The sequence below is a fragment of the Scyliorhinus canicula genome, chromosome 8 (genome assembly GCF_902713615.1).
Source record: "Scyliorhinus canicula chromosome 8, sScyCan1.1, whole genome shotgun sequence".
Classification (NCBI taxonomy): domain Eukaryota; kingdom Metazoa; phylum Chordata; class Chondrichthyes; order Carcharhiniformes; family Scyliorhinidae; genus Scyliorhinus; species Scyliorhinus canicula.
The window spans coordinates 78,003,451-78,029,053 of record NC_052153.1 but is presented as its reverse complement, the minus strand read 5'-3'; the positions used below and the strand labels follow the sequence as shown (position 1 = coordinate 78,029,053).

The 25,603-nt window shown below is 45.0% G+C and overlaps 1 protein-coding gene across 3 annotated transcripts in view; it reads right to left on the bottom strand.

Moving 5' to 3' along the window:
- Positions 1-2,095: 2,095 nt before the first annotated feature.
- Positions 2,096-25,603, bottom strand: part of hsd17b3 (hydroxysteroid (17-beta) dehydrogenase 3) — a 97,048-nt gene continuing 73,540 nt past the window's right edge. The window contains exons 5-12 of one of the 3 annotated variants that reach the window (XM_038804787.1): positions 25,024-25,091; positions 22,956-22,988; positions 15,424-15,468; positions 13,997-14,031; positions 8,835-8,916; positions 4,513-4,578; positions 2,664-2,810; positions 2,096-2,532 (exon numbers count right to left, since the gene is read on the bottom strand). In XM_038804787.1, coding sequence (XP_038660715.1) covers positions 2,419-2,532; positions 2,664-2,810; positions 4,513-4,578; positions 8,835-8,916; positions 13,997-14,031; positions 15,424-15,468; positions 22,956-22,988; positions 25,024-25,091 — 590 coding nt within the window. In that variant the 3' untranslated portion in view covers positions 2,096-2,418. The remainder of the gene's footprint in view (positions 2,533-2,663; positions 2,811-4,512; positions 4,579-8,834; positions 8,917-13,996; positions 14,032-15,423; positions 15,469-22,955; positions 22,989-25,023; positions 25,092-25,603) is intronic. The other 2 variants (XM_038804790.1, XM_038804789.1) reach the window with 2 other exon arrangements.

Sequence of the window (25,603 nt, the reverse complement as noted above, 5' to 3'; positions counted from 1 at the left end):
TCATGGTTATAGCTAATTAAATAAGTCAGGTGGGTTCCAGAAACATATATATAGACAGTCAAAGATGCACGTTCCGCACACATGAGTATGGCCTCAACCAGGACCTTGGATTCATGTCGCATTATATTCCTGGGCTTGCGACATTGTACCAACTATCCTGGCTTGAGACAATTCACACTTCTTTAACCCATGATTATCCCTCTCTCTAGTTGCTCCATCTGGACCTGTAAAGACTTAATTACCTGCAAAGACTCGCATTCAAAGTTTTGTCTTGCATTTTTGACTTTGTCTATATATATGTTTCTGGAACCAACCTTTTCATTCACCTGAGGAAGGAGCAGTGCTCCGAAAGCTAGTGATTCGAAACAAACCTGCTGGACTTTAATCAGGTGTTGTAAGACTTTTTACTATCTTCAAGGAGAATTGACCATCAGTGGGGGTGAGGGGGCAGGGAAGGCGGATGGTAAAAGGGGAGGCATGGAAGTGACAAATAAAGGCAGTGAATCTAATGTATGGATAGTTAGGATTTAGGGCTGGGGGGAGTTGGGTATGCTATGTGGCATTTTTGCGTGTGTTGGATCTCTTGTTTAAAATGTTAAAATTATAAAAGCCTCAATAAAATATTTTCTAAAAAACAAATCATCTTTATTGTCACAAGTAGGCTTACATTAACACTGCAATGAAGTTACTGTGAAAATCCCCTAGTTGCCACATTCCGGCACCTGTTCGGGTACACAGAGGGAGAATTCAGAACGTCCAATTCACCTAACAAGCACGTCTTTTGGGACCTGTGGGAGGAAACAGGAGCACCCGGAGGAAACCCACGCAAACACGGGGAGAACGTGAAGACTCCGCATAGACAGTGATCCAAGCAGGGAATCAAACCTGGGACCCTAGCACTGTGAAGCAACAGTGCTGACCCGCTGTGCTATCGTGCCACCCATTGGTCATTGCCTGGCAATTATGTGACATGCTTGATACTTGCCACTTATCAGCTGAAGCCTGAATGTTATCCAAGCCTTGTTGCTTACAGGCATGGATTGTTTCATTCTCTGAGGAGTTACAAATATTGTGCAACCATCAGCAAACATCTCCATTCCTGACATTGTGATGGAGGGAAGTTCAGGTAAGGAGGGGTAGAATGGGTCAAATGTGAGGAGGGGTAGAAAGAGATGGTGTGAGGTGGGGTAGAATGAGATGATGTGAGGAGGGGTAGAATGGGTCAAATGTGAGGGTTCAAATTAGATGAATGCGAATATGTTGAACGTGAGGAGGGGCTGAGTGTGAGGAGGTTTAGAATGAGATGAATATGAGGAGGGGTAGAATGGGTCGAATGTGAGGTGGGGCCGAATGTGAGGCAGGGCCAAATGAGATGAATGTGAGGAGAGGTAGAATGGGTCGAATGTGAGGAGGGTTAGAATGGAAGGTGTGAGGAGAGTGAAAATGAGGCATCAACATGGGGCCCATCCTAACAGTACAGCACATTTCTGTTCCAATAGTGATGCCTCTATCCTGTGAAATAGAATCCCTCCCTTGTCAAAGCTTTGACAAAGAGTCATCGGATTCGAGACTTTAGCTCTTTTCTCTCCCTACAGATGCTGCCAGACTTGCTGAGATTTTCCAGCATTTTCCCTTTCGTTCCACCTAACCTGCACATCTTTGGACTGTGGGAGGAAACCGGAGCACACGGAGGAAACCCACGCAAACACGGGGAGAACATCCAGACTCCGCACAGACAGTGACCCAAACCGGGAATCGAGCCTGGGACCCTGGAGCTGTGAAGCAACTGTGCTAACCACTGTGCTACCGTGATGGGTTCTGTGCTGTTGTAAAAGGGATGATGTTATTAGGTGGAGCAAAATAGGTCAGGGATAGTTTTGAGGGTGGGGGAGATTATATTACAAAGATGTCATGGAACAGAAGGCAAAGATAGTGGGAATAAGGGCGGCACGGTGGTGCAGTGGTTAGCACTGCTGCCTCATGGTGCCGAGGATCCGGGTTTAATCCTGGCCCCGGGTCAATGGCTGTGTGGAATTTGCACATTCTCCCCAGGTCTGCATGGGTCTCACTCCCACAGAGTTAAAGATGTACAGGTTAGGTAGATTGACCATGCTAAATTGCCCCTTAATTGGAAAAAATTAGAAATAAAATTTAAAAAAAGATAATGGGTATGGTAGTAGTAAAGGAATAAAGCATTGGTCCAGAGTTTGTGTTAATAGCAGAATAAAGGTCAGCTCTCTCTGAAAACAAAATGTGCAAACAAGATAGATTGGTACTAGGAGGAAAAAGTACAGAATGCAGAACATATATTTTATGAAAATACATTAAATATTGTTCAGCAAAGTTATAACCTGAATACAGTAGTAACAGAAATGTGGACTATTAAACACAATGAAATAGATGAAGATAATGCTCCTCTCAGTGTGACTTGTTGCCCTGACTTCGGGCATAATTCTGCACATGGTCCATGAGTTTATCCAGGAATGCATCAGTGTAAACAAACCAATGTGGGAGTTTGCCATAAACATATGCCTAAAATATAGAAAACCTGATTAAAAAGATGATCTGATAAATTAAGTGTAATTTACTGCGACACACTCTTAATGAATCCAGTTCACATTCCATCACCATCGCCAAGAAGCACTTTCACTGCAAGTAATTACCAATATCTCATGGGCCAGAGAACCATGGCATCGATCTCCAAGTAGAACACAATCCAATGAGCTCCTCACATAATCTTCTGCTGATTTTGCAATTATCCCAGGCATAACACGTGACATTTGAGAAGCAACGGAATAGGGCATTGAACACTGTAAATAAGTAAAAAAAAGTAATTTCTGTAATATCCCGCACAGGATACAAAGAGGTGGGAATGCTGATCTGCCTTGTGCTCCTTGTGGAGTACGAGCTCCCCCGCTGGGGTGGGGTATCTCAATTAGCCAATGTATGAAAGATCAGCCAGTAAGGCACGAACCAGAATAGGAGCCCGGTAGGGAATCTACCGGGCGATGTACATATCGTTTATGCAAATAAAACGTTGTTATTTCTTTACTCGATGTGGACTCCATGGGCGGGATTCTGCTAAATGAAGGCAGAGTGTCCGCGCCGTCGTGAACGCCTTCATGTTTCACGATGGCGCAAAACGGGTGCGGGCACTACCGATTCTGGCCCCCGTTAGGGGCCAGCATGGCGCTGGAGCATTTCACGCCACTCCAGCCTCCCTTCCTGGCGCCAACTGGTCGCCGCGCCAACCCGCGCATGCACAGTGGCACCGCACCAACCCGTGCATGCACAGTGGCACCGCATCAACCCGTGCATGCGCGGGGGACTTCCTCAACGCGCCGGGAGCTAAGTGAGAGGGTAGGGCTACCGAGGATGAGTGAATTCAGGTATCTGCAGGTTCGGGACTTTGTGCAAAAGGTCTGGAGGGGGTTCTCTAGGTTGCCGGGATACACCCGGCTGGAGTGACTGCTGCTTCCGGATGTGGAAGTGGAGGGAAAATTGGGGATATATACAAGTGGCTGGGGGAGCAGGGAGGTGAGCGGGTGGTGATGATCAAGGAGAAATGGGAAGCGGAGTTGGGAGGGGAGATCAAGTGGAGAGTATATGGTGAGGTACTGCGAAGGGTAAACGGGGCCTCCTCTTGTGCAAGGATGAGCCTGATACAGTTTAAGGTGGTGCACAGGGTGCATGTGACTCGGGCAAGAATGAGTGGGTTCTTTCAGGGGGTAGCAGATGAGTGTGAGAGGTGTGGGCGGGGGACAGCGAATCACGTGCACATGTTTTGGGGTTGCAAAAATTTGGGAAGATTCTGGGCGGGAGTGTTCGTGGTCTTAGCCAGGATAGTGGAGGAGGAGGTGGACCTGGACCCTTTGGTGGCGATATTTGGGGTTTCAGAGAAGCTGGAGCTCATGGAGAGGAGGAAGGCCGATGTCGTGGCCTTCGCCTCTCTGATTGCACGGCGGCGGATGTTGCTGACGTGGTAGTAGTAGGCATCACCACTAGGTGTTAGGTGTAGAAGCATGGTTGGGTGACCTGTACGACTTCCTGCGGTTAGAGGTTAGAGAAGATAAAGTATGAGTTAAGGGGCTCAGCAGGGGAGTTTGAGAAAAGGTGGGCGATATTTGTGACCGTGTTTGAGAAGCTGTTCGTCGCAGGGGGGTGGGAGCTCGGTGAGGGGGCGGGGGGGGGTGAAAAAGGTGGGAAATCTGTTCAGGCTGTATAGTTGACTGTTGGGAAGAATGTTTCCCAGAGTGTTTATTGGCTGTAACCTGCTTTGATACATTTTTGTATACAATACATTTTTTTTTTAAATAACTAGTATATTAATGCAATATGAACTGAACTTTAAATCGCGCTACATTCAACATTTATTTTATTATTTTGCTTTAAAAGAATTACTACAAAGTTTATCTCAAATAATGTACTGTAGAAATGCAGCAGAAATACACTGCCCAAGCTCCATGTTTTTCTATTTACTGCAAGATCCTCATAGGAATAATCTAGCTTTACCTTTATGATAATTCCCTTCGAACCATATTCTGCTTGGCAACCTCTGGAGAATCTTTCCATGAAGATCTGAAAGTAATTTAATGAGAAAAACAGAGTGAAAGAGAAAAAAATTGTTCAGAATACAACATGCAAAAATTGATTCTATAGATCTCAGTTTGTTCGGATGATATTGGACTTCATTTGCCCAGCCCATCGGGGACAGGCTGAGAGGCGGGAAGGCTGGTAAAATGCTGCAGGACGATGGAAGGTGGAGCAGCCGTCATCTTCCCAACACCGTGCCATGTTTCCTGCAACAGTAAGGTGGGAAATGCCCCTCCTGCCCAGATTCCAACAAGCCACTTAAGTGACCAATTTAGGGCCTTATCACACTTCCGTTGGCACTTAACCAGAAGCACCTTGTAGGATGACTGCTAGATAAAGACTGACAGCCTTCTAGTGAGTTCTGGGACAGTGTGTGTGTGTGTGTTGGGGGGAATGGTCTCTTGTCAAACATCATGTTTCAAGAAGGGACCTCCTTGCCTAACTGGACCCCCTGCTCCGAGGGGCCAAAGTCCATCAATGCACCCTTCTCCTCCAGATGTACGGCCAGCAGCTGAGCAGCTAACGGAGACTGACAGCCAGTGATCGTCGGAGGACTGTGACAGCACACGTCCATGCTGAGCCGCAGGCTGATGGCGAACCTCTCGAGTCAGCTGCAACATAGCAACTGCTGGAGCTGAAGCAAGGTGGGAGAAAATGCCTGGTGGAGCTACAGAAGGATGAAAGAGGTGTCCATTCAGGCCATGAGTGCTGCCTTATCTGTGATGTGGATGTATGGCTTCCTCCATTGAGACCCTAATGAAGAGCCAGATCCAACAGACCACTCAGTGGATGCCAGAGATGTGCACAGACCAGACATCTCCTTGCCCATGAGCTTAAAGTAGCAGTAGCATGGCAAGCGTACCAGATCCTCACCCATCTCAGGTGAACAGAGAGGTACAAGTATGTCTTATAAGGGTGGAGGATCTGTTCCTGAGGGCTCTTCTCAGGGTACTCTACAATTGTGAACAGACTCCCTGTTAGTGACACCAACAGAATCCAGGGCCCCCTATGCCCCAGGCAGCCAGGAGAGATCTGCTAAGATCCAAGCAAGGCATGGGGCAGGATGATTAGCAGCCTGCCTTCAACCCAACTGTGGGTGCAAGGGTAGCACCTCATAGCAACAACAATGAGAATGAAGACAGCACCAACTCACTGGGGGTTCACAGGTGATTGAAATACAGAGATGGTGGGCGCGATTTAACAAAAAAAAACAGAGTCCGTTCTGGCCGGGATTAGTGGGGTCGTTCCTGGCACTATCGAAGTCTGTTTTGTTTCCAGGCCCCTGCAGGGAACGTCCCCCCAGTCCGCACTTTAGTGTAATTTCCTGCACTGAACAGCTCCAGCAAAATCAGGATGCCTTTCCCAATTCACCTGTTGCCGGCTCCTCGAGCCCCCCTCCCCTCCGCACTCCATATACTGGCAGGGCACCCCCAGTGCGGGCAAAATGCCAGCATGCTGGCAGTACCAGGCTGGCACCTGGGTGGCACTGCCAGTGTGTGGCATGGCACTCCCCAGGGTGCCAGGTTGGAAGTACCAAAGTGCCTGCAGCCACCAGCAGTGCCAGGGTGCCAGCCTGGCCAGAGGCCGACCACCCAGGGGTCTCCAATTGTCTGGAAGATCCCCCCCCCCCCCACCCACCCCCGCAAGTGCCATTTTGACTGGTCCACATTTGTGGGCCTTAGTGGTAAACGGTGCCCGGCTGGGGTCTCCTTGGCGAGACCGATGAATACCGGGTGCCGGTGAGATCCGGCAGCAATGTAGCTAAGTAATCTATTGTGCTCTTTAAACAATGTGAGTCTGGGCCCCACCCATTGTGGGCCGGATCCAGATTGCGACCTCTTACTAGATCTCGTTAGATCTTGCGAGACGTAACGACCATCGGGAATGGCCTCTCCCAGTACATCCCGGCCTGCTTCCCATCCGATTCCGGCAGAAGCAGCCGGTAAATCGCACCTGTTATGTTTCCTTTCTGGCTTGTGTCTCAATAAATCTTTCAGTCACTCTTCCTGATTTTCATTCAATTCAGGGAACCCCTTCCTCCTTCCTCCCTCAGTGGGTGTGAAGCAATGGACTACAGTAAGTCCATTCAGCTCCTCAGCCTTGTCACTTTGTGGTCTGCACTACGTGCAGGTCGATGGAGTGCCAAAAGAAGGAAGTGACAGCACGACTGATTAAAGGTAGAGTAAAGCCCTATTGGATAGTTTCTAAAAGGGCACAAGGGTCAGAGGAAACAGTGCTGTGTTAGGGCGCCCGAGCTTTCCTTGCTTATTTCTCAATGCATCTTGCCTGTGGGGCCTGGCATCCTTCATCTCATTGCAACAGTGATCTCCAGAAGTGGTTGCCCTAAAGCACTTTGGTATGTGCTGAGGTATGTGCAATGGCGACCTAGAGCACTGTAGCAGGCCACAGGCAGCATTGTGAGCATGAGAGCAAGGCGGTGAATTGAAATGATACACAATCAGGAAGGTCGGGGTCAGGCTAGCAGGCTGAATGGAGGTGTTCTGAAAAGCTGGGAGCTGTGAAAGGTGCTGTAATAAATGCAAGTATTTATTTTTGTTTTAGACTTAAAAATAACCTGACAGAGATCTATAAAATAATAAAAGAGCTTATATAGCATGCTTAATTGAAGATTATTCCTGTTTAACAGATTGGGAAGTGTTGAGGACATGAATTTAAACTATTGAAGAGTAGGAGTAGACGAGATGTTAGGCTGTTCTTCTTTACCCAAACTATTGAAACACATTACTAACTTCTCTGGTGAGTGTTGACTTGGCATATCTTCAAGAGAGCTGGTTTGGTTCTTAACCAATTGGTTCCTGAAGACTGGAAGGTAGGAATTGTCACCCCATTATTAAAGAAGTGGGGGAGAGGGGAAACAGAGAACCAGAGACCTGGTATCAGTAGTGGGAAAAATGTTGGAATTTATTAAAAAGAATTGATGAATAGACTAAATAGATAAATGGACTAGCATGATTTGATTGGGCATGTGTTAATGAGTGGTAAATCATGTTTGACAAACTGCTGGAGCTTTTTGATGCTGGCACTAACAAAGGCGAGTCGATGGATGTAGAATATTTGGACTTTCAGAATGCTTTGATAAAGTCCTCCCCAACCGAGGAGGATAATTAGCAAAATAAAGGCACATGGGATAGGTGGCAATATGCTGGATAAAAGCAAATTACTGCGGATGCTGGAATCTGAAACCAAAGAGAAAATGCTGGAAAATCTCAGCAGGTCTGGCAGCATCTGTAGGGTGGGAAAACAGCTAATGTTTGGAGTCCAGATGACTATTTGTCAAAGCTAAAAGACATAGAAAGTGGGAGATATTTATACTGTGGAGTGAGACAATGAAAGATGAGCGATACCCCCGGAAACCACACTGTTCCCTTGGTTTCTGTGGCTATTAGCACTCTGTTCCCTTGGTTTCTGTGGCTATGACTAAATGGGTCATTGAGTATGATTAAGGCAGAGATTAATAGATTTCTGATTAATAATAAGGTAAAGGGCTATGGGGATAGTGAGTGTAAAAGGCGTTGAAGTGTCCAATCAGCTGTGATCATATTGTAGAGTAGAGTAGGCTAGGCAGACTAGATGGCCTACTCATGTTCCTATGTCCCTAACTAGATCAGAAATTGCCTAATATTAAAGGGAGGTAAGTTTGTAATTCCTAGAGTGGCTTCAACTGCTGGAGGGGATCACAGAGGTATTTTATGGAGTACTTTTCTCCCTCTTGACCCTAGGTTTTCACCTGTCCCAGGAAATTATATGGCTGCAAGGGTGAGTATGAGATGGGGGGAGGGAGGAATTGGAAAGTTTTACTGACCGCTAGCATTTAATTTATTCCATTCCCACAATGAGATGGTCTGAAATATTGGAAATCAAAATGTTAAAACTTCATGGAAAGAAAAAATAAATTTTTGTTAAACCAGAAACAAGTAATCAATGAGTTCAATTTGCAAAACATTTTCTGGATATTTTTCTCAACAATAAAACCTGAAATTATAGGCTTAAGCCAGGGATTTCTGTAGAGGAGATCATGCCGAAATGTTGTAAAATCACTGGGAATGCAGCTGAAATCCTAGCTGGGGCTTCCAGTGTAATTAAGTGAATCTCATACTTTTAGTTAACTGTCACAGGGAATCACAAAAAAGTTGTTTTGAGGGAAATTTGCCTCCTCAATTGAACAGTCTATTTATTGAATAATAAATTGAATAATAAGCTGTTTATTTAAAACAACGCACCTTAGTAGAAGCATACAAACAGTACAGTGGACACGGAGCTGTAGCCACACCAGATGAAATGTTGAGGATCAGACCCTTCTGTCTGAAAGTACAACATTGTTTTACATAAAAGATCAAAACATACTTTACAGATTTTCTTTCCAAAAAGTAAACACGACTAGATGAGATCCGAAATATCCAAAAATTCGGTTTATACGTTTTTCTCCTCAACCACTTTGTCCCATTCTCTGGAACTCCTTGGGCTGGATTCTCTGCTGTCAGGATTCTCCGTCGACAGCTCAGGGATTTCCTGAAGGCGTGGGGCAGCCCCACTATGGGAAACCACACAGGCCGGCTGGCGGGTCGGAGAATCGCTCCCCTTGTCTATACCTGTCCACAACCACTCCTCTTTAAAAACCTTCACAAAGCCCATCTTACCGAACAAGCTTTTAGCCACTTCCCCATAAGCTGGTACTCACACCTTTCAAGTGGACCTTTCCCATCATTTGTCAGCGTCAGGCTCTGACTACTAGTGTGTATTTCTCCAGATGCACTGCCGAGTTTTCAGACGTTGAGCCACTCTGACAGAAATAAATTGGCGGTGGTGGGGGGGGGGGGGGGGGGGGGGGGGTTATGCCACCAATCAGGCTCCGCGTGGCCTGTGAGAGCTGACAAGGCTGGCTCCTTGGGCCCTCCCTATCTTTAAAGGGCCCCCAATCAGAACTGAAGTGGAACTGCCCCCACCCCCCCAGCTCCCCCCACCACCACAAAGGTATTGAGGGCTCTCCCACCCCCACCACTACTGATAATGGGAAGCCTCCCCAATTGTGCTCCCCAGTGGGCCCGGACTGGGCACTGTCCCCAGCACAGGTTGGCACAGGCTGGGGGAGGGGGTGGGGCTAGTATCAGGATCCAAGAATGCAAATAAATGGACAGATGGGAGGGAGAGTGATGGGGGGGGGGGGGGGGGGGGGGTCAGTTGATAAAGTGTATTGTGAGAGGATGGAAGCTTAGAGCGAGGTAGAAATTTTCTAGTTGGTCCTCTTTAGAGCCGAACCGGCATAACAATATTGTGACTCTTTAAAGAAGTTATATTTTTACGTCACATTTCCTAAGATGGCTTTCGAAGACCACCAGATACTTTTATGGATCAAAAAACATAATCTCATTGCCAGAGAGAACAAAAGGACTCTCTTTTGTTCTGAAATATATTTTTATTGACGTTTTCACAATTTTACAATTAACTGCATTAAAACAAGAGAAAAAGAGAGAAAAAGCCATAAGTCTCGATGCAAAACAGACACAGCACATAACAGAAGTCATGTCAGGCACAGGAACAAATAAGATCGGATGACTCGGGGACAATGCCCCCAACATGTTCCTCCCACCAATACAAGCTCCGTCTCATTAAGGCAGACACAGTCAACAGCACAGATTTACATCACACCCAAAACTTTGAAGAAAATTAACAGAGGAATAAAACCCCCGAGAACCCCTGAGTTATGGGGGAATTACACTGAAACCATTACACAACGCAATCCAACTCCCTTCCAGGCCCAGGACAGAGCAGACAACCATCCAATAAGACACAGTCTGTCTGGGCATGGAAAGAAAAAAAGCACGGATGCTCTGAATCCAAATTAAATGAAAAAGTCAGAGGAAATAGTCCCAAAAACTGATTAACTCCAACTGAGGAGATCTTCCTCGATCACGACAAGGAGAAACTAACCCTACCAACTCCAAGGATGAAAATACGGATTAAAATATGAACAGAGCTGGAACTTGTGCAAACGCAACCACTCCCGTACCCACATTACGTGATCCTCGAGGACCCTCTTTCTGATATTGATTCAATGTTAGTTAGACCATGAGATAAATGAAACCCCAGTGACGCCTTCATTGTAAAAATGTGAATTAGTCTTTTTGAACACAAAACCACAGGTGGGAGAAGACTTCTGGCTGATACTTAAATTACCACAAACTCTTATTTGGGACCATGAAGCAACATTACAGCGAGGTCACATGATAAAGGTGTCCCGCAAGGGAGATATTAGGAAATTGGTTCCAGAAATGAGACCCCAATGTAGCAGGCAATTTAGGTGTTAAGCAGACTGAGGGGGAAAAAAAGAGTCAGAGGGATAGGCCCACACCTGGCCAAGTTACGTTGTCCCATTGAGACTAAAACACGTTATTGGGAATACACAGGAGGGCTTGGTTGAGCAAGGGTGGTTCACTCAAGATCTATTGTCTTTCAGGACACTCCTATCTAACCAGCTGTTATCCCATGGCCTCTTTGTCCGTCAATAGAGGTTAGTTCCATATCAATAGCATGGCTCTGTTCTTTTGTATAAACGGGAGTCAACAATCAGCCAAGGTACTGATGATACGTTCAAGTTTGGAAACCACACCTTGGTTGGAGGTGCTGGGTAGAGCTTAGAGAGAGAGAGAGAAGGAATGCTGTTTTAAACAGTTACAGAGAGAAGGCTTTGTAAATCAACCAAGAAGGTCCTGAAAGTTTCCTCTGAGACAGGCTTTAGAAAAAAAGTTCAGAACAAATGTTCCTATCAGAAGAAAAATAGTTTCATAAATGCAAGTAGTGTTTGTCTGCTTGTGAAAGTGGCATGAGAGTTGCAAATTCTGTTGTTCAATGGGAACTAGTGTGTTAAGGTTAAGAAACTGCATGTAATCTGTTATTGTTAGGATTGAAATTTAAACGTTTAAATACGGGTTTCTATTTCTTATATTATTATTCCTGGAACTAATTGATAATTCCGTACCATCTTACCATCAGTTCCGTACCATCAGTTATCATCAGGTCCAGTCTCTTAGCCACTGTTGAGAGCTGACTAGGTGCCCGTAACACAGTGGCTAAAGATATAGCAGTAAATTCAAACTGCTTTTCAAAGAAACATCTTCAGAGACTTCAAGACTGACGTCCCTTAGAGAGAGAAGGGGAGAGACAGTCCTGCAAAGAGACATCCGCCGCTGCAGTCAGCTAAGTAGCCTCTGTGTATGCCTGCAATCGCTTGAAAAAGGAACAAAGACTCCCTCTTCTAACCTGTTCCCCCATCAAGTTCACCTGAGTGCTCGGCAAGAGTCAGGCGGCATGGTGGCACAGTGGTTAGCACTGCTGCCTAAGGCGCTGAGGACCTGGGTTTGATCCCGGCCCTGGGTCAGTGTCCGTGTAGAGTTTGCACATTCTCCCCGTGTCTGTGTGGGTTTCACCCCCACAATCCAAAAGATGTACAGGGTAGATGGATTGGCCATGCTACTCAGGTCCGCCGGTGTGGGTCGCGAAGGTCGGCCAGGTTGGGTCCCGAAGGTCGGCCGGGTTGGGCCCCGAAGGTTGGCCGGTTGGTTAAAATGGGTCCCCGGAAAAAAAGTTTGAAGAACACTCGTCTAAATTTTTTTTTTTAAAGTACACGGCAAGAGCCATTGCAGCTATTGAGAAATCCCTGCTTTACAAATTTACTTCTGACCAAGAAACATTGAGCCCACAATAAATTAGAGACTCAGTTAAATTCAATTTTTAGCTGTTGGTTTACCTTCAATTGTATCTAGTTTTTATGTGTGTGATAGTGTGGGTGAGTCATGTAAGTGAGACATCAAGTTTTTGTTTAACCTTCAAGGTAAGTCCGTGGGAGAAATAAAATAGATTTCTTCATTTTTAATACACAAAAGCTTGCTGCTGAGTTCTTTAAATTGACACAATCACTCCAAGGTAAGAAAATACACAACCACATACAAGCATAATTGGTCACAGACAATAAAAGGTAACATATTAAAATTGTCCTTGACACCCTGCAGGTGGATGATCACGTCTCTCAATCAGTACTAATTCTCCTTGACTGCATAGACCCCTTCCCACTTTATGGGCGGAATTCTCCGCTCCCGCGAAAAATCGGGAAGGCCATCGTGAACTCGGCCGAGTTTCACGACGGCCTCGGAGGCCGCTCCTCTCACCTTATTCACCCCCACCCGGGGGGCTAAGAGCGGCGCTCCGTAACTCTTGGCCGCCAGGCCTTGACGCTTGCGTCAAGGCGGAGCGCCGAGAATGACGCAGCCAGCGCGCCTAAGTGACGCCAGCCGCGCATGCGCAGATTGGCCAGCTCCAACCCGCTCATGCACAGCTGACGTCACGACGGCTCAAACCTGCGCATGCATGGTTGCCGTCTTCCCCTCCGCCTCCCCGCAAGACGTGGCGGCTTGATCTTGCGTTGCGGCAGAGGGGAAAGAGTGCGTCCCTTTGAGACGCCGGCCCGACAATTGGTGGGCACCGATCGCGGGCCAGTCCCCTCCCGAGCACCGCCGTGGTGCTCACTCCCCTCTCCCCCCCACAAGCTTCAAACCAGCTTTTGGCGCCATGTTCACGACGGCAGCGACCAGGTTTGGTTGCCGCCGTCGTGAACCGGTCGCGAACGGCAGGCCGCTCAGCCCATCCGGGTCGGAGAATCACCGGTCGCCGTGAAAAACAGCGAGAGGCCTTTCTTCCGAGCGGGGGCGGTGGGAGAATCGCGGGTGGCACCAGTGGGGCGTCGTGAGTAGCCCGGCCCTCCCGCGATTCTCCCACCCGGCGTGGAGAGCGGAGAATCGCGCCCTATTTCTTTTGATTTAATTGTTACAATAGAAGTTTTAAAAGTGATATCTTGTGCATTGGTTTCCTCCATGTGGTGATATGATCTGCATACTCGTCTGCCATTGGGCCAGAACGTCGGCTTACCTTTGGCCCTGGTCGGTCATGTGCCTCTCGACCGATTGGCCGAGAGGCTGAGTTAACCACGCCTCTATCAACGAGGTATAAATGGTCAGACGACTGACGATCGTCCCTTTCCACTGTAGACGATCGCAGAGCTGTGTTCTAGTCAATTAAAGCCAGACTTTGGTAAATCACTCGCCTCGCGTACAATCGATGGTACATCACTCCATTGGGGTTGTTTGAAAAGATCAGCACGTTATTGGTCTCCATGCAACAATGTACACAAAAAACCTGCTGCTAAGTACAGATAACATTTAGTAATATCAGCAATAATTGTCATTAGATTTTCTTCCTGTTAGTTTAATTGTATGGATGTTTATAATAACATATCAAATTCAATTTAAAATCACTACTAGTAAAAACAAAATGATTTCAACTAATGCCTACTTAGACATCTTAGATTGTGAAAAAAGTTCAAAGTCCTTACCTCTCTTTCATCCTTGGCAAGACAAGTTGGGTCATCTGCAAATGATTGCAAGAGACACCAAGATACACTTGATAAATGTTTTTAAAAATGTGTGTCTTTTGACAGTGTTCAGCAATGTGTATTAAAGATCCACTAAAATCAAATTACAAGATTATTTCTTGCAAGTATTGCATTGTAAATCTTGTTACAAAACAGATCTAATCCCAAAGGCCTAGTAGGATGAGAGGGATTTTAGTTTATGGTGGGTGAAAGGTCTCTGCTTCCTGTTTTCTACATTGGCGTATACATATCACCCTAGAGCAGGGGTGGGCAAACTTTTCCGTGCAAGGGCCACATTCAGAAATTCACAATTCACAAAGGGCCGCATAGTATATTAAGTAAAATAATTACTTCACCCGGTTATGATTCTGGGCGCCTCATATAGAACATAGAACAGTACAGCACAGAACAGGCCCTTCGGCCCTCGACGTTGTGCCAAGCAATGATCACCCTACTCAAGTCAACGTATCCACCCTATACCAGTAAGTAACCCAACAGCCCCACCCCATTAACCATAAAAAAAAAATTTTTTTTTTTTTAATTTTCTTTTTAAAAAAAAATTTTTTTTTTTTTTTTTTTAATGACTTGGTGGGCCGCAGAAATACCTTTGGCGGGCCGCATGCGGCCCGCGGGCCGTAGTTTGCCCATCCCTGCCCTAGAGGAATCCTCCAGCTGGAACACCATCTGCAGCACATTGCTAGGCAGGGTCTTCAGTAACTGTACTGGGATGTTCAGAAAGCATCTGAATATGTCCCATGAGATCCAGATCCCAGGTTCGGCAGCCACGGAGGGATGCAATAAACATATCCTCCTCCTCTTGTATGCCAACTTTTTAATGTGGATTACCTTCTTGAATCCCCCTTTAAAATTTAGTAAACTGCAGATTTACATTAAAAACAGGCATAACTTCATTTTCAAATCAATCCAGTTTTGCAAACTTGCAATAGGTTTATTTTCAATAACTTTGCCATCAGTGATGTAAAAATTGCCATTTTATTTATGTATCAGAATACAAATTATCGCGCTTGCACATGACATACTAATATGTTACTACTTTATGGTAGCGTTTTAACAATTACAAATGCCTTTCATTTGTAGAGTTTAGGTAGATCATACCAAGAACAGAGAAAAAAACATGAACTAACAGTCCAAAGATGTGCAGGCTAGGTGGATTGACCATGTTAAATTGCCCCTTGGTGGGGCTTTGGGTTTGCAGGGGAGTGGGCCTAGGTAGGGTGCTCTTTCAGAGAGTCGGTACAGACTTTATGGGCCGAATAGCCTCCTTCTGCACTGTAGGGATACTATTCTATAACCATCAAATGCCACCTTTAACTTTGTGTCACACTTCTGGTCGAAAATAAGCAAATTGTGATTGCTGGACAACATACCTTGGCAACAGATACCATATTAACAGCGATCATATCATTGATGGTCTAATGTAGGGAAACAAAAATATTAGCAAGTGATGCATTAGGATTAGAATCAGCAAGTGCTTAACAGATATTCAAATTTTCATATTCAGTTTTTCTCACAAAATTAAAATTAATAATACAAAGCAGATTTGAAAATGTCTTCTTGACGGTCAAATAACACTTAATTTATTACTGAGCAGCGGTGGAAACAGGGAGATTCATCCAGCCCATTGGAATGCTAATCCTGCAGCTATCAAGCAGGAAATGAGCAGGTCTTTCGAAATAGTAAACTACCTGCATATCTAATGGTGTAACAATTTTAAAAAAAATAATCATGTAAATATTATACTGTAGAAACGTAAAGATCAAGCAATTTGAGTTAAATCAAGGAATATTGTTTATAAGTAAGGCCAACTGAACTATATAACATTTTACAAGAATCCAGATGGCAAACACTAAATAATCAGACTCTAATTGGCTGAGACCCCATAGAGTGGGAAGACACTGGTGAACGTTGAAGAGACTAGGAGGGAGAGAAAATGAAAAAATGAAATGAAAGTCGCTTATTGTCACGAGTAGGCTTCAATGAAGTTGCTGTGAAAAACTCCTAGTCGCCACATTCCGGCACCTGTCCGGGAGAGAGGCAGCATTCAAGGCAAAGATCCATTGTGAATCGCCGAAAAAAACTACAAGGGAGGTAGGGTACCATCATAACTATCAGCATTGCAAGGGTTAATATAGTGTTGAGATTAGCCACGAGAGGGAGCTACAGTAACAACTATATAAGGCAGTGATGCTAAACCTTAGGGGAGGAGTTTGTGCAGGAGTTAGCGAGTAAAGGTCAAAAGAGCACATAGTGCAAGTGAGTGTAGATCATAATTTAAACCAATAGTGAGATTAGCTGTAGATGAGTGTAGTTTAGATGTTATTAATCTTCTGTGTATTCTTAAGGAGTACGTAACAAATCCAAGTTAGTCGTGTAAATACATTTCTAGCCTTGTTTAGGTTAAAGCTATGTTGTGGTCTTTGCAAACACTACGGCAACCATCCTGAAATAAGCAGCACAAAGAACACCATAGGAGGGAGATGGTGAGCCAGCCAGCTGGTCGGGACTCGGAAGCAAGCCGTCGTTGAGGAGAGCAGGGGTGATTCGATTTCCAGATCAGGGCTGAGGAGGATTTGGCAGGCCATAGTCAGACATTCATGTTAGCAGCGAGGGGAGGTTGTTGAGGGGAGGTGCGAAATGCTGCGGGACAGGGTGAATTGGCGAAAAAACTGTGGAGGGAGGTGGTGAGCCAGGCAACTGGTCGGGACTCGGAAGCAAGCAGTCGTTGAGGAGAGCTGGGGCGACTCAACCCCCAGGCCTGGCCTGGGCAGGCCATAGCCAGGCAGGCAGCAGCGAGGCAAAGTCATCAGCGTGAGGTGCACGGCACTTCCGGGGCCAGGCAAATTGGTAAAAAATGCCACAAGGGAGGTGGTGAGTAAGGCAGCTAGCCAGTATGGGACTCGGGGTCGCCATTATCAAGCAGTGAGGGATGTAGGGGCAACTCGACTCCTAAAGCCCAGGAGGGTTTAAAAAGCCCGCTCTTTCAGAAAATTCATATTCATTCAAATCAAGAAAGATCAGTTAATATGAAACAAAATGAAAGCGAGGCAAGAGGACTTAACTTTAACTTTAAACAGTTCAAAGCATTGAACAGTGCACAAACTGCATATTCATCCTTATCCACCAAAAGTATGGGTGAATTATCTGATGACTTAGACATGCTGACAGGGGACGGTGGTGCAGTGATTAGCACCACCGCCTCACGGAGCTGAGGACTCGGGTTCGATCCCAGTCCCGGGTCACTGTCCGTGTGGAGTTTTGCACGGTCTTCCCATGTCTGCCTGGGTCTCAACCCCACAACCCAAAAAAAAGATGTGAAGGTGTAATGAACTCCAATTGGCTTTATTGGTTGGCCAATTGGAGAATGAGCTCCCTCAATGATAGCTCATTGAGGGGGCCCATATAATCACCTGTGTAGGCTTTGTGAGCCAGTCTTAAGTTGACTGGACTGCTAGCAGCACTGTTTGTAGCTGCTCATGTAATATCGTTATTGTAAATAAATATTGGTGTGGTGACGGAACTCTTGCCTCCCGTGGATTACTACAGAAGGGTAGGTGGATTGGCCACGTTAAATTGACCTTTAATTGGGGGGAAAAAAGAATTGGGTACTCTAAAATTTTTTAATTTATAAAAAAGGACGTCTGGAGAACCACATCTCCTGAAAAAGTTAAACAAGAAGTGGAATCTGAAATGGTAATAGAACTGCAAGATATTCTTTTTATTGAGGAGAGCAAAGAAACCTACCTAGAAGACATTGTCTTGTGGCCAAAATCTGTTCCACTGGCTGTGATAGAATACTTTGTACTAAATAAACCAGAAAACAAAGGTGATATGGAAAATCTGAGAAACACATTTGAGGTTAGAGGCCAAAAGTGGGTTAGAAGTCTTCGTAAGTCCCATTTTGAGAGTGAAGAGAAATGGGATGATGGAAATTAGAAATTGGTTGATATTTTTGGAAACCTCCAAAGCAGTCTACTGTTGTTATGCTTTCAAATTATTCCTTGACCCTAGTAAAGGGAAACAAGCATTTGAGAGTGGGCATTCTAACTGGAGAAATATTGGAAGAGATATTGCTGATGACGAAACTTCCAAAGCTCATATTAAAGCTATGTCCAGGTTTGTTCAAAGATGTAAATAATCTGGAAGAATTGATTCTGCATTACCGGCTCAGTTTGAAAAGGAATGTTCTTATTGGAGCAAAGTGCAGGGGCATGGGAACCTGGATTGAAGTTTTGGGGTACGGGAGATTGAGAGTATAGAGGTCAGGAGCACAGATTTGACTTCGCAGGAGGGTGCCAGTGTTCAGGTAGGTGGTTTGAAGTGTGTCTACTTCAATGCCAGGAGTATACGAAATAAGGTAGGGGAACTGGCAGCATGGGTTGGTACCTGGGACTTCGACGTTGTGGCCATTTCAGAGACATGGATAGAGCAGGGACAGGAATGGTTGTTGCAGGTTCCGGGGTTTAGGTGTTTTAGTAAGCTCAGAGAAGGGGGCAAAAGAGGGGGAGGTGTGGCGCTGCTAGTCAAGGACAGTATTACGGTGGCAGAAAGGATGCTAGATGGGGACTCTTCTTCTGAGGTAGTATGGGCTGAGGTTAGAAACAGGAAAGGAGAGGTCACCCTGTTGGGAGTTTTCTATAGGCCACCTAATAGTTCTAGGGATGTAGAGGAAAGGATGGCGAAGATGATTCTGGAAAAGAGCGAAAGTAACAGGGTAGTTGTTATGGGAGACTTTAACTTTCCAAATATTGACTGGAAAAGATATAGTTCGAGTACATTAGATGGGTCGTTCTTTGTACAATGTGTGCAGGAGGGTTTCCTGACACAATATGTTGACAGGCCAACAAGAGGCGAGGCCACATTGGATTTGGTTTTGGGTAATGAACCAGGCCAGGTGTTAGATCTGGAGGTAGGTGAGCACTTTGGAAACAGTGACCACAATTCGGTGACCTTTACGTTAGTGATGGAAAGGGATAAGTATACCCCGCAGGGCAAGAGTTATAGCTGGGGGAAGGGCAATTATGATGCCATTAGACATGACTTAGGATGTGTTGGTTGGAGAAGTAGGCTGCAAGGGTTGGGTACACTGGATATGTGGAGCTTGTTCAAGGAACAGCTATTGCATATTCTTGATAAGTACGTACCAGTCAGGCAGGGAGGAAGGGGTCGAGCGAGGGAACCGTGTTTTACCAAAGAAGTGGAATCTCTTGTTAAGAGGAAGAAGGAGGCCTATGTGAAGATGAGGCATGAAGTTTCAGTTGGGGCGCTTGATAGTTACAAGGAAGCGAGGAAGGATCTAAAGAGAGAGCTGAGACAAGCAAGGAGGGGACATGAGAAGTCTTTGGCAGGTAGGATCAAGGAAAACCCAAAAGCTTTCTATAGGTATGTCAGGAATAAAAGAATGACTAGGGTAAGAGTAGGGCCAGTCAAGGACAGTGGTGGGAAGTTGTGTGTGGAGGCTGAGGAGATAAGCGAGATACTAAATGAATACTTTTCGTCAGTATTCACTCAAGAAAAAGATAATATTGTGGAGGAGAATGCTGAGACCCAGGCTATTAGAATAGATGGCATTGAGGTGCGTAGGGAAGAAGTGTTGGCAATTCTGGACAAGGTGAAAATAGATAAGTCCCCGGGGCCGGATGGGATTTATCCTAGGATTCTCTGGGAAGCCAGGGAAGAGATTGCTGAGCCTTTGGCTTTGATTTTTAGGTCATCATTGGCTACAGGAATAGTGCCAGAGGACTGTAGGATAGCAAATGTGGTCCCTTTGTTCAAGAAGGGGAGTAGAGATAACCCCGGTAACTATCGGCCGGTGAGCCTAACGTCTGTGGTGGGTAAGGTCTTGGAGAGGATTATAAAAGATACGATTTATAATCATCTAGATAGGAATAATATGATTAGGGATAGTCAGCATGGTTTTGTGAAGGGTAGGTCATGCCTCACAAACCTTATCGAGTTCTTTGAGAAGGTGACTGAACAGGTAGACAAGGGTAGAGCAGTTGATGTGGTGTATATGGATTTCAGTAAAGCGTTTGATAAGGTTCCCCACGGTCGGCTATTGCAGAAAATACGGAGGCTGGGGATTGAGGGTGATTTAGAGATGTGGATCAGAAATTGGCTAGTTGAAAGAAGACAGAGAGTGGTAGTTGATGGGAAATGTTCAGAATGGAGTTCAGTTACGAGTGGCATACCACAAGGATCTGTTCTGGGGCCGTTGCTGTTTGTCATTTTTATAAATGACCTAGAGGAGGGCGCAGAAGGATGGGTGAGTAAATTTGCAGACGACACTAAAGTCGGTGGAGTTGTAGACAGTGCGGAAGGATGTTGCAGGTTACAGAGGGACATAGATAAGCTGCAGACCTGGGCTGAGAGGTGGAAAATGGAGTTTAATGTGGAGAAGTGTGAGGTGATTCACTTTGGAAAGAATAACAGGAATGCGGAATATTTGGCTAATGGTAAAATTCTTGGTAGTGTGGATGAGCAGAGGGATCTCGGTGTCCATGTACATAGATCCCTGAAAGTTGCCACCCAGGTTGATAGGGTTGTGAAGAAGGCCTATGGTGTGTTGGCCTTTATTGGTAGAGGGATTGAGTTCCGGAGCCATGAGGTCATGTTGCAGCTATACAAAACTCTGGTACGGCCGCATTTGGAGTATTGCGTACAGTTCTGGTCGCCTCATTATAGGAAGGATGTGGAAGCTTTGGAACGGGTGCAGAGGAGATTTACCAGGATGTTGCCTGGTATGGAGGGAAAATCTTATGAGGAAAGGCTGATGGACTTGAGGTTGTTTTCGTTAGAGAGAAGAAGGTTAAGAGGTGACTTAATAGAGGCATACAAAATGATCAGAGGGTTAGATAGGGTGGACAGCGAGAGCCTTCTCCCGCGGATGGAGGTGGCTAGCACGAGGGGACATAGCCTTAAATTGAGGGGTAATAGATATAGGACAGAGGTCAGAGGTGGGTTTTTTACGCAAAGAGTGGTGAGGCCGTGGAATGCCCTACCTGCAACAGTAGTGAACTCGCCAACATTGAGGGCATTTAAAAATTTATTGGATAAGCATATGGATGATAAGGGCATAGTGTAGGTTAGATGGCCTTTAGTTTTTTTTCCATGTCGGTGCAACATCGAGGGCCGAAGGGCCTGTACTGCGCTGTATCGTTCTATGTTCTATGTTCTACATGTTGTTGTCACAATCAATCTGCTGTCTTCTTTGTGACTACCTCTGAGAGGACATGAGGAGTTATCTTTGTCAAATCAGAGAGGTAATTTTTTAGCCTGCCTTGAATATCTCAGTGAATTTAACGAGCTACTTGGTGAACATTTCAGAAGTTATCAAAACTGTAGCTCAGGGAGGACCAACTTTTGAATGCACAGAACCTGCGATGACTTCATCACTATAATGGCAGAGTTCCTGAGAAACCAATTCACTAATGAAGTAAAAGATGCCAAATACTATTCCATAATAGTTGATTCAACACCAGATGTGTGTCATGTGGACCAATTAACATTAATTCAAAGATATGTGACAAGCGATGATGAAGTTGAAGAGTGATTTCTTTGTTTTGCCCAGCTACAATTCCATTCTTCTGAGTGTATGGAAACAGCTGTTTTGGAAATCAAAATTGTCATGGGCAGAGTTTCAATAATGCCGCAAAAATGGCAGGAAAATATTTAGGTTTATCAGCAAGATTGAACAATGCAAGCCCCTGTGCATTATTCATTCCATGTTCCAGCCACTCCTTGAATTGAATCTGCAACACTTCAGCTGAATCCTGTGAGGAAGTTGCACATCTTTTTGTCTTTGTTCAAAACGTGTCTGCCTTTTCTTTCGGTTTCCACGCATCGGTGGAATATGTTTCAATCACACCTGAAGCAGGCAAGTGGAAAACATTTGATGGTAAAAATAAATTGTCCGCTTGTGCAGATACTGCTTTGAAAATTAATTTTGCTGATATAAAGCAAACCATTACCTTCAAATAATTAATGTCCATAAGATCATAAGACATAGGAGCAGAATTAGGCCACTCGGCCCATTGAGTCTGCTCCACCATTCAATCATGGCTGATATTTTCTCATCCCCATTCTCCTGCCTTCTCCCCACAACCCCTGATCCCCTTATGTCGTCAGGAAATCGCTGAAAAATGGAAGTTCAACTTTATTGAATGCTGCACATTTATAGACATACAATTTACAGTGTAGCAGGAGGCCATTCGGCCCATCAAGTCTGCACCGGCTCCTGGAAAGAGCACCCTACCCAAGGTTAACACCTCCACCCTATCCCCATAATCCAGTAACCCCATAACCCAGTAACCCCACCCAACACTAAGGGCAATTTTGGACACTAAGGGCAATTTATCATGGCCAATCCACCTAACCTGCACATCTTTGGACTGTGGGAGGAAACCGGAGCACCCGGAGGAAACCCACGCACACACGGGGAGGATGTGCAGACTCCGCACAGACAGTGACCCAAGCCGGAATCAAACCTGGGATCCTGGAGCTGTGAAGCGATTGTGCTATCCACAATGCTACCGTGCTGCCCGTGAGCTTGTTAGCTTGAATTAAAAATCTTGTCATAGAAGTTCACAAGGCGCAGAAAGTTATTTTTCGATGAGACTGTCGATTTTATTCATGACACAATAATGGTGCAATTGCAGAGCAGAAGTGAATCTCTGAAGAAAACTGTTGATTTATTTTGCATGCTTTTCGACAGAAGTTTGAATGCCATTGCAGTAAGAAATTAAGTGAATTCTACCGGGAGTAAAGATACACAAATCGTTTGAAGAGGAAGTGTAACAATTCATTAATTCTCTGTGCTTTGGATCACCAGCTAGCTGATTTGTTTTGACTTGTACGGCAAACTTTCCAAATATGGACGACATTTTGAAAATGCTTTGAATACCTCTGAAAAATGTTTCTGTTGAACGTTCTTTTTCTGCATTGAAACAAGTTAAAAATTATTCGCCAAGTATGATGAGTCAGGAACATTTGACAAGTTCAGCAATATTGGCAATTGAAAATGCAATTACACGACTTTACCAATGATCATGTAATTGATGATTTTGCGAAAAAATAATATAGAAAAAAAGCTATCTAAATTGCCATGCCAACAAGGGATGCAGCAAGAAAATCTTAAAAATCTGTTGTCTGCCATATTCTCTAGTTTAAGTTTTGCTTTCCAAAATGGACCATTGCTGGTCAGATATAATGGTTGCAGCTGGTCATATGCTGGTAGTTCTAATCACCATCGCTCTTAAGACTCGTTTTCAGAAAGTCTCTTCAGGACAAAGAATGGAATTCTGCAGACAGAGCCACTGATATTGGACTTGACTCAGTGGACACTCCACTCATGTGAATTTAAGGCAATAACCTTTTGGATTTTGTGAACAGAAGTAAGGAAGTTAACATTTGAAACTGAATGAGACTCTGAAGTTCACTGAATGGCAGCATATGGATCTTGCTGAGTGGAGCAGTTGGTCTTGCAATGGATTGGCTCATTCTGTCCTGCACTGACCTGTGCTGTAGTGATGTAATCAGCTGATTTTTCTATCTTGTGCTCATCATGAAGTTCCATGTTTGTTCGTCTCAAGACACACATCTCAATAATGACCATCATTGCCATCATTCTGACAAGAGGTAAACTTGCATTTCAATTTAGCAATTATTCATACAGGCATGATTTTACAAGTTAAAAAGCATTAAATTAATTAAGTGGCAATCAATTTGTGTATTTTTATGTCTTGCGCCTTTGCGTTCTATGGGGCGAAGGTGGGCGGGGCCGGGGGTGTGTGATTCATTGGGAGAAGGGATGTGACATCATTAGGGGGAGGGATGTGATGTTATGGGAGGGGTGTGGTGTCATTGGGGGGGGAGGGGGGACTGCAAAAAGAAGGCCCCACAAAGTGTAAGTCTGCCCCGAGTGCTGTCTCATCTGAAATCAGTCATCTCAAACCATTAGGAAGCAAACATCTGAGCTCCTGGCCTGCAGAGGGTAGTGTTCATACAAACAGGGCAAGTTTGTACTCACAGGGCATGTTTGGGAGCATTAGGGGCACATGTTAATATTTCTGACAAAGAAAATCTACTGATGTGGAATTGACAAAGCTGGACAAACAATTTATGACAATACTTACCAGAGATGCAGTTTCAAAACAACAAAGTTAATTTTCTGTTTTCAAAGTATTAACAAATGTACCTCAGGAATCCTCCCCATCCCTTACGTTATTATACTTCAGTAATTCTTTAATAGCAATCATTTTCTGACAGTGGCACTTTAGCACAGTGATTAGTACTGTTGCTTCACAGAGCCAGGGACCCAGGTTTGATTCCCGGCTTGGGTCACTGCCTGTGTGGAGTCTGTACGTTTTGCCCGTGCCTGCGTAGGTTTCCTCCAGGTGCTCTGGTTTCCTCCCACAAGTCCCGAAAGACGTGCTGTTAGGTAATTTGAACATTCTGAATTCTCCCTCTGTGTACCCGATCAGGCGCCGGGATGTGGCGACTAGAGGATTTTCACAGTAACTTCATTGCAGTGTTAATGTAAGCCGACTTGTGGCACTAATAAAGATTACAATTATTATAAGCTCAACTTAAATTCACAAAACTACTTTTAAGGCCGGATTCATACAGAGCAAAATCCCCTCTCTCCCCCTCTCCCCCCCCCCCCCCCCCCCCCCCCACACCCCCAGCAGTGGCATGTACCGCAGTAGCGGAGGCAGCTTACCATTGGCAAGCGGCAGGATCATCCTGACCCACCACTGTCAATGGAGTTTCCCGTTTTTCACACGCTGTGCCTCCGGGTAAGCTGTGGTGGGGGGTTGCCTTCGCCAGGACTAGAAGATCCTGCGAGTGGGAATGGTCGGAGAATCCCGTCGACTGTCATGTGTGATAATGAATCTATCGAACGGTAATGGGTTGCTTTCACAAATAACTGTGAGGTCCTGATATTAAGAAAATAAAAAAAAGAGTTGTACCTTATCGATATCAGTCATTTCAAGAAATCTACATGGATCTGGGGTTTGCAGCATGCCAACGTTGTTCACTACAAGAAAAATGGAAGTTAGTTATATTTAATTTTACAATATACAAAAAGGTAATGCAATTTTGTATGTAGATTTATTGATCTATTCAGCACCTATAATCACTGACCTCAGTGGTATGCAATATATTAAGAAACAAAATAACTGAAATACTTGGTATAGTGCTTATAGCTTCAAATATTATTGCAGTTTCATGTTATAGACATAACAGGGTATGAAACCCAGCTTCTATTCATCCAATGTTAGTACTCCCACTCTGAGACAACTCTTTATCTTGCTCGGCAGGTTCCTTGTGGAAATTGTTATTTGGATCTTGTCAAGGTCAACTGATAAAAGCTTTAAAAGAGGCAGCAATGTGGTTGGAAAATTCATGTCGACTTCTGGCAAAGTTAGCAGCTGCAGTGGCAAAGGCTGGTGAGCACAGCTTTATTGTGATGATAGTCTGGTCGGTTGTAGGTGGCAGTGACCAGAGTCTCAGCTTTATTTACTTGATGACTGCACTAAAAACATCATT